This window comes from Danio aesculapii, unplaced genomic scaffold (assembly GCF_903798145.1).
Source record: "Danio aesculapii unplaced genomic scaffold, fDanAes4.1, whole genome shotgun sequence".
Classification (NCBI taxonomy): domain Eukaryota; kingdom Metazoa; phylum Chordata; class Actinopteri; order Cypriniformes; family Danionidae; genus Danio; species Danio aesculapii.
In genome coordinates this window covers 47,501-57,135 of record NW_026613687.1, presented here as the reverse complement: position 1 = coordinate 57,135, position 9,635 = coordinate 47,501, and the positions used below count along the sequence as shown (strand labels likewise).

Below are 9,635 nucleotides of genomic sequence, written 5' to 3'. Positions count from 1 at the left end.
TCGCTAAATGATGAGACACTAAAATGACCTGGACTTCCCATCACTAGCAGAGACCTCAGCAGATGAGCATGCTGGATTTGTCCAGGTGTGTTACCTGCGATGGGCGGGCCGACGGTCATGGGGACGGACATCATGCCCAGCAGGAAGCCGATGGCCTGAGACACGTTCTGGGAGCCCACCAGCTCGAAGGCGATAGGAGCCATGATGCAGATGAAGCAGCCGTCGAACAGCCCCATGAGCAGACACACGGCGATCAGCCCGCCGAACATATGACACAGAGGAATCATCATGGACATCACGCCGATCACCAGGAATGAAGACACCTGCGCAAACACAGCACACAGAGGAGCCCATGGTGAGGAGACAGCAGAGGAGTCCGCATGAACCGGAAGCTATTCATACTGTGACGCAAGTCCTAGAGAAACAGAGTATTAAATGAGTCAACAGTGGGCGTGGCTTGTTTTTTCTACTGCGAGCTGATTGGATATAGTAAAGTCATTCAGAAAGATGGAGGAAAGGGTTTGGCCAGAGTTATTACAACCTAACAGACTCCTCCTACTCACCATTACTGTTTGATGTCAAAACTGACAGCTGCAGGGGCGTGGTTAAATATGTTAGCCACGCCCATTTGCTAATATATATGTAATCTGAGGATTTAACTGAAAAATCAGGAAGTGTAAACTATTGTTTTTGTCTTAATGACACACACAGATGAAGAGCTCACCACAAAGCTAGCAGTGAGAGCTAACAGAATCAATATAGCTAGTGTTGATTTCATGTGGACTTTAAGACTTTTACTCCAGCATGTTGATGCACTTCAGGCTGAAACTGAATATTGAGTAGGGGGCGGGGCTTTCATCATTCCCTCATAGCAAACGAACAGTAAGAGGGGGTATTAACATGCAGTTGCTATGGAAAAACCCAACAGAAGGAGCCTCTCCAAACGCAGAAGCAGATGCTCAGACTGTTACTGAAGAGGAATCAACATGTCTTCAGGGGAATATCTTGCACAGATTAATCATTGACTAATAATAACAATATGAGCTAGCTGGCAGAATAAACACTGTACATTCTGATTTCATGCAGACGTTTATTCTTACTCCAGACATGGAAAACCCTCCTGATCAAGAAGAACAGATCCGTCTCCTGATTCCGCATGTTTGTGTAAAGTGACGGCTAACTATAAGTACTTAAAGTACACACTGTTTACTCTCCCTCAAGTGGTTCCAAACCTAAATGACTTTCTCTCTCCTGTTGAACACTAAAGAAGATACTTTGAAGAATGTTGAAAACCTGAAACCACTCACTTCCATAGTAGGAAAACAAACAGTAAGGAAGTCAATGCTTACAGGTTTCCAGCATTCTTCAAACTATCAGAAGACACAGACTCAAACAGGTTTGGAAGTAAATAAGAGCGTTGAGTTTCTACAGGATGATTCGGCAGTGGTCAGGGTCAGATTAACCAATGGGCATTATGGGCAAAGGCCCAGGGGCCCGTGTGCACGAACAATGCTGATTATGGAGTGACTCTTTAGGCTAAGTGCACATAGCACACATGGTTGGAGTAAGCACGCCCATCACTAACTAAAGAGAGCAGCTAGCAGCAGTGTGAGTGGCGCAGCTTGTAAAGCGCATGGCAACGTGTTTTGACATGATCGATCATGAACCTGATTTGAATCCAGTGTCTGATGAACACCTTCTTCTTTTCCCCCACTACATTTGGGGAATTCTGATTTTTCCTGCTCTTCATCATGAGGGGGCCTGTAAGACATTGTGCCTAGGGGCCTCTGAATTCCTAATCCGGGCCTGGCAGTGGTGCTCTCATGGATCAGACACAACCTGACCAGTGTTGATGATGGAGGACAACTGACTCTGATCAACTCTTCTCTGAGTGAATGATCATCTGATCAGTCTCCCTCCATATGCAGCACAGAGTCCATATCTGACTGTGTTTCTCTGTTCAGATCTGGTTCATTTGGCTGTTCTTCTAGACCCCTGTGCTCAAACACAGACCCGCCCAACACAAACACACCGTCAACAGAGGCGGGCGTTGCACTGCTTTTAATGTTAATTCCTTTGCAAACCAAAGATCCAAACACCGCCAGTCCTGCAGCGCATCAGTGGGGGATTTAGCCAAGTAGGATGTGATGCTGGATTAACATCTGTGTTGATCCTGAAACAGTACTCCTGTTGGAAAACATAAGCTGATCCCTAACCCTAACCCTAACCCTGACTGTACATTATTCCCAAAATCAGTCCAGTTAAACTAAAATAAAGTGTTTTAGATGTCAGTATTGTTGGTGTTTAGGATATCTATAAACTAGTGTGCTCCAACATTCACCTGTAGAAGATCTAAACCTGATATAAACATGTAGAGCTTGTGGTCAGTCTCTTCCTCCTGAATGGATCAACAGTTTTACTCACGTCACCTCATAGTTCAGTTTCTCCTGACCAATCAAACACTCTATAGTGTCTGACGAGCCCCGCCCCCTTCTTCTCATTGGCTTTTCATTTGATGTGCTTGAGCTCAACCACTCCCACTGGCAGAGCTGAGATAAAAACACAGCGCTATTGGCTGTTTTCAAAAGGGGGAGGAGCTACTCAACACCCCACCCTCTCCTCATGTTTCAGTTCAGAATATGTAAAGATTCACTCGTCTGAGTCTTTTATAGTTGGATACAGCGATGCAGAAGCACATAACCCTTAAACTTATCGCTTTAATCTGATTGGCTGACTGTAATGTTGAACATGTCCTCCTTGATGAAGTCACACTAACCCAGCGTGCTGCAGTTTATATAGACAAGTGAGGGATAATGTACGTGCAGCTGGTGGTTATCTCAGAATAAAGCCTGAGCTAATGTGTGTGTGTGTGTGTGTGTGTGTGTGTGTGTGTGTGTCTCACCTGCAGGAAGACTTTATTAACTCCAGGCACATAATCAGCCACTCTGCCGAAGATCAGACGGCCCACGCCGGACGTGATGCCGATGCAGGTCAGCAGAACTTCTTTATTAGCGTCCTGACCGAAGCGCTCCTCCACATGCTTCATCTGACACACACACATAGAGGACAGATAGTCAATGATGCACATTATAGATCATTCAATAATCAATTTAATCACCTCAAAATAAGAGGTGACGGTAGGACAGAATCAGCTCATTATCCCTCAACACACTCTAAACTGCAATGAGTTTGATTATCCACTGAGATGTGGGCTAAAAACAAATGTATGAATTTGGTTTATTACACAAGCTAGTGAAAACAGCTGACCCCCTATAGTCCAAAAAGACTTTAACCTCACCACTATTATATGCCAGAAAACGAAAGTAACGAGGCCGATATGAAAATATAAGAGGTGCAGATACTAGAGTAGACATGTAATGAGGGAAAGTGAACAGTGGAGTGAAGTACTGACTCCAGAACAGTCCACTTCAGGACAGTGATGAAGGATTTCTACTTGGTTATTTCTCATCTCTGGCAACTCGACAACACAGAGTGACGTCACATGACCAGAATGGACCATACAAGGAGAAACAACAGAGGGAGAGGATGGCGGGAGACGGGTGTGAGATACAGGAGACTCCTGGGAGAACAGAGAGATGTTTTGAGCTGATCAGGCTGAACGTGTGCATCAACAACACTGTCAGAGTCACACTGAGACAGCTCCTGCGGGAGTTCAGAGAGGAACTGCTGCTCATGGAGATCCTGGAAAACAGCACTCCTGCCTGAAGATCAGCCGGACAGGAAGGGGACAGCTTCTGTGGGACACTCACCGGGTCATTCATCAGGGGGTCTGTCAAGCGCAGGACTGCAGATGCATGTGTTAATGAAGACACAGAAGGAGAGGGGGGGTTAAAGTTCCCAGGCTCTGCAGGTTGCGGTGTCTTGAATTTTGCTTGCCAATCTTAAGCCAATGGTGATGATTTGGAATTTCCCCAGCCAGTGCAGAGCCCGCGGGACCAGAGGGAGTGCTCCGACTGGGACCCCCGGTCCAGAAGACGAGTTTTAAACAGGACCATCTCTGTCTGACGCATCAACACACATCTAAAGGATCATCACTGGTGTGTGTTGGTGTGTGTGTGTGTGTGTGTGTGTGTGTGTGTGTGTGTGTGTGTGTGTGTGTGTTAAGAATATACAGGAACTCACTCGGAATGAACAGGCAGGAAAAAGGGGCCCGTTACTCCAAACAGACAACTGAACCTGTTTCCTGCAGCCCGCCATGTGTGTGTGTGTGTGAGATTGCGTGCGACAGCTATTTGTCATAAGCGCACACACAAAAACACAGACACATGCACATACACACACAAAGACCCACACAAACACAGAAATACACACACGCACACACACACACACACAGCTCGAGAGGGTTCTGGGCGTCTGGATCCTCCTCCAAAACACACCAATCTGAAAGCTGAGAGAGGAGCGGCCCACAGGCAGCCCCACAAAACCAACACACACACACACACACACACACACACACACACACACGCACACACACACGCACACACACACGCACACACACACACACACAGTTTTACTGCTTAATAAACCCAGAGGAGCGTCAGGCAGGCAGGCTGGAGCTCATTAGAGAGATGTGGAGAGCTGAATCTCTGCAGACTGAGGGTCTGGTCAGGGTCTCTCTTCAGTTTTCAGGCTGAACACTGTTGATATTGTGAAAGTGCTGGTCCGTGTTGAACACACACTGTTATATCGATGACGGAAATGATTTCAGGGTGTTTGCTCTGTCCTGATGTCTTCAGTCTTGTTAATATCTCAGGATAAACAGATCGACAGAATGAAGGACATTAAACAGAGTCCAGAAGCAGAGCAGAGGAGTAATGCAGCACACGTCATCAACAGAACACACACACACACACACACACACACACACACACACACCAGAGAACATCCACATCTGACACATACTGCACTAGACACAGCGGTGACGGGCGGCGCGGTGGCGCAGTGGGTAGCACAATCACCTCACAGCAAGAAGGTCTCTGGTTTGAGTCCTGGCTGGGTCAGTGTGTGTTTCTGTGTGGAGTTTGCATGTTCTCCCCGTGTTGGTGTGGGTTTCCTCCGGGTGCTCCGGTTTCCCCCACAGTCCAAACACATGCGCTGTAGGGGAATTGGGTATACTATATGAGTGTATGAGTGTTTCCCAGTGATGGGTTGCAGCTGGAAGGGCATCCGCTGTTTAAAACATGCTGGAATAGTTGGCGGTTCATTCCACTGTGTTGACCCCTGACTAAGCTGAAACATCTGACACACACACACACACTCACACACTGCTGGAGTCCCTCTTTCAGACGTCATGAGCGGAGTGGATGTGCTGTAGAGTTAAACGCCGACAGGTAAAGGTGTGAAGCGCTGTTTATCAGCCGGATCTGCTCATAAGAGTGGAGTTTGGACTGCTCAAAGTGCTCGTCTGCATTTCTCATATCTGCTGAGCTCAGCGTGTGGAGAAACGCCTGCTCATCACGAGGACACACACTTCCTGCAGTCTCCTCAAACAGCAGATCACACACACACACACACACACACACACACACACACACACACACACACACACACACACACACACTAAAGCGACAGACACCAGCACTCTCAGCTGGAGGAGAGCAATCAGAGCTCAAGATGAACACACACACACATGTTCACTTGTTCTTTCACCCTCCACGCTTAAGTGCACTTGAAAGGGAACACCCCAGATGAGTGAATGAGCGTGTTGAACATTGGGTGAACGACTCTTTGAGGTAAAATGTGTGTGTGCTTCATGTCCAGAACACGCCGTGCTGAGGTTGTCGCGTCTCCTCTCTGGTCAGATTTGTAACGTGTGATCAGCTCTGGCTAATGAAGCATGCTAACCGCTGACTGTGTCAACAATAACAGAGGAGGAGCAGGAACACAGCGCTCCTCAAACCTGTCCAGGCCAGATCTGCAAAACAGCGCAGCATCAGAGTGTTTGTGTTGTGACTGAAGTGTTTCACCTCGAACACACGCTGACATGTGTGTTTGTCCACCGCCGACACACACACTCACTCAGAGCAGGCGGTCAGAGATGGTCTGAAAGCGGAGCCCTCCAGCGGGACATCAGCTGACAGCACAAACAGCTCCTCTTCCCTGTGACCCGCTCCACAGAGCTGGTGTTTGTGCAGAGAAGCTGGATCAGATGGAGGACTCGTGTCTCTAGAGCGCCCAGCGAGACACTGTCAACATCACCTCCTCTGCCTTCAGCAGACAAAACACACACACACACACACGCACACACACACATGCACACACGCACGCACGCACGCACGCACGCACACACACACACACACACACACACACACACACACACACACACACACACTCTAGCACAGCTCTCTTGATGGGGACGTCCCACAGACCTGATGATTGTTGTTCTGTACAGACTCTGTCCTCTTCTATACTCTGAATATTGTATTGGGCTTATGGAAGCTCCACACTGCAAGCTCTGCTGTTCTCCATTACTGTGCGTTCACACTAAAAGCGGCGAGAGCGACAAAGTAGCCAGTAGTCATTCATTTTCCATGGGAGCCGGCGCTGATGAGCATCGAGCAGCAGTGCGGTGTGTGTTCGCCGGTGTGGGCGTCGAGGAGAGTTGAAGTCAAGTTAACTCTATGGTAATGAGCTATGATGCAGTTCGGTGGCAACCAATGGAAATGTAGACGCCCACCGCTTGAGACGAGTCCAGAGACCACAGTCTTGTGAGCTCCGACCACAGTTGTTCCCAAGTGTTTGATTATTGCTGGTCGCCGGATTATTTATGATGCTTTCCTACAGGAACATGCATTAAACAAGCTATAGCCGGTTACTGATGTGCAGTCATGTTATATTCTTCTTAAAAAGCGAAACTCATGCTGATTATAGTGACAGTACAAACCAGTATTGGGTAAATCTCTATCAGATATGCGGCCGGCCGGAAGTGTGATATGCACATTAATATAGCTGCATTGTTTTATGATGCTGTATAGCAATAACTAATATCTTATAGTACTGTGACGGCTGGGTTTAGGGTTGGGTGGGGGTAGGCATTAATAAAATACAATACATGGGAAATTTAATAAATGATATAAATAAATCTCGTTAATTTCCGACCGCAAACGTATCCAATCTACCAACAACCCCAGTATTGCTGCCTCAGGATATTCCAGACATATGGAGCTACATTCAGAATCAGTGGAGCAAAGCCACACCACACAGCAGCTTGATCTTCCATAGTTAAATGAGTTTGATCAACAGCATTTTCACACTAGAGAGCATGTTTTTATTCAGTTCAGTTCAGTTGATCTTCATTTCTCCAGCGCTTCTACTATGGAGATTGTGTGGCAGCAGCTTCACACAGAAGATCACAGTGAACTGAAGCAGTGTGAGTCCAGTGTTCAGAGCTGAAGTTCAGTTCAGTGTGGTTTAATATTCACTGCTGAAAGTCCAAACACTGAGGAACAAATCCAACCATGTGCAGTTTCACAAGGCCCAAACCAAGCAAGCCAGTGGTGATGTGGGAATGTGACTGATTTGCTGCAACGGCTCCTTTAAATATGAAATAAACGTAGTGAATGTTGATGCTCTCGCCGGCGGAGCAGTGAAGGCAGACAGTGTTGTTGACAGGGCGGCAGGAGCGAACTTTGACACTCTCACAGCCTTTGGTGTGAACGCACAGTTAGACTTTCTGTCTTGTTTCTAGTCCAAATATCTGAAAACTCTTAAATAAAGAAGCATCTTATAGACAAGCAGAACATATAGTGTTGTTTTCAGAAATAATGAGTCAAAATGAGGTCAGTTTTCCCCTTTGGACCTCAGATTATTTTGCTTGCTTTAATAAACAGCTCACTTTATTTCTGAAAACAAGACTATATGTGTTGCTTGTCTAGAAAATGCTTCTTAATTTAAGAGTTTTGAGATATTTAGAAACAAGACAGAAAGGTTTTGCAGTGCTGCTGACTTTGTTTTGTTTACAGTGAATAACTATAGTATATCCACTGATTCTAATGATGTTTTGGGTCTATATATGTGAGTTATGAGTGGTCTGTAAAGAGTATGTAACATGCTGTTATGCAAGAAAAGTTTCAGATCTAAAGTCTGACAGTAAAGTTGTGTCATATCATAAACACCTGAGGATCACACATGAGACAACAAGCAGAAGAACAGCACGAGGACTCAATGATCTGTGTTGTCTCTGATCATTTCAGTGAGCTTTCGTTATGGTTTTTATAAAGAAATAAGCAATATAACTCATTACTTTTAAAAGTAAGCAACATTATTTGAGTTACTTTCTCCGGGTATATGCAGGAATCCTAAAGGTAATGTTTAAAGACCGTCTCAGATTATTTTAAGACCTCATCGCCACTTCAAGTTCTAATCAGTATCAGACTTTTCACTTAATAAACAGTTGTTCATAAACAGTTGTAGTTAAATAAGTGAATGGCACACAACTGTGCAACAGAACTCAGATAAACTCAGAAGAAACAAAGCTTGAAAGAATAAATTAAACTAAAAGCAAGATGTATTCAATACATCGACTTGAAAACATCTGAAATGCCTTCATACTGTAAAGTTCATGAAAATGATGAGAAGAGAGAGGAGAGGGCCTATACAGAGCCTTGTGGCATGCCATGACTCTAGCTTTTTACCTGTAGATGTGCTTCAGTTGAACTGATTAAACAGGAATAACAGTGGAGTGGCGGATCTGCCGGCTGATCATACATCTGAATTAAGTCATCTTATGATCAGGTTACACCATCCACAGACTGTAATCTTAAGTCATATCAGCTCTAGCAGAACCAAATCTTCAAATTGCCTGTCTGTCTTAATTCAGGTCTGTCTGTCTGGCAGCTGTTGGCATGGAAAATCAGTACTCACCAGATGAACGTAAGGCACAAAGTACCCATAGAGGGCTGCCGGGATGCCGAAGGCCCATATGCGGTAGCCCAGAGACTTCCAGATGTTGACGTTGAAGATCCTGCTGAGCGGAGGGCAGCGGCTGCCGGATTTGCTGCTGCTGACGGGTTTGGGCAGCAGGGGTTTGTAGGTGAGTCCGGCCAGCATGAGGATGAACATGAAGATGGCCAGCACCCGCAGCGTGTGGTACAGGCCCACGCTCTTCAGCAGGCCCGACAGCATGTAGGGGAGCGTGATGGTGAACACGCTGCTGCCCGCCGTCACGATGCCGTTCACCAGACCCAGCCTGCGCTTGAAGTAGTGGCCCAGGATCACCAGACTCGGCTGGTACGCAAAACTGCAGCCACACGCAAACACTATCCCATAGGTGAAGTACATCGGGCCCAGAGACCTGCACACACAACAATTTACAAACATCTAAACGCTTGATCATCTGACATATTACCCCCGGGAAAGACAAGGAAAGTCAAGAGGAGACAAGTCAAGACTTAAGGAGAAAATACAAGAACAACAGAGAAAAAACAGACGGGAGAAGACGAGACGATACAAGAGGAGATGAGACAAGACAAGACAAGACAAGACAAGACAAGACAAGACAAGACAAGACAAGAGTCAAGATGAGACAAGACAAGACAATACAAGAGGAGATGAGACAAGACAAGACAGACAAGAGTCAAGATGAGACAAGACAATACAAGAGGAGATGAGAGAAG

General features: G+C 46.2%; 1 protein-coding gene across 1 annotated transcript in view; it reads right to left on the bottom strand.

The window, feature by feature from the left end:
* Window positions 1-94: 94 nt before the first annotated feature.
* slc16a10 (solute carrier family 16 member 10) overlaps window positions 95-9,635 on the bottom strand; it is a gene marked incomplete at its 3' end in the record, with an annotated part of 29,008 nt that continues 19,467 nt past the window's right edge. Inside the window, exons 3-5 of the mRNA XM_056452572.1 lie at window positions 8,884-9,313; window positions 2,903-3,046; window positions 95-323 (exon numbers count right to left, since the gene is read on the bottom strand). Coding sequence (XP_056308547.1) covers window positions 95-323; window positions 2,903-3,046; window positions 8,884-9,313 — 803 coding nt within the window. The remainder of the gene's footprint in view (window positions 324-2,902; window positions 3,047-8,883; window positions 9,314-9,635) is intronic.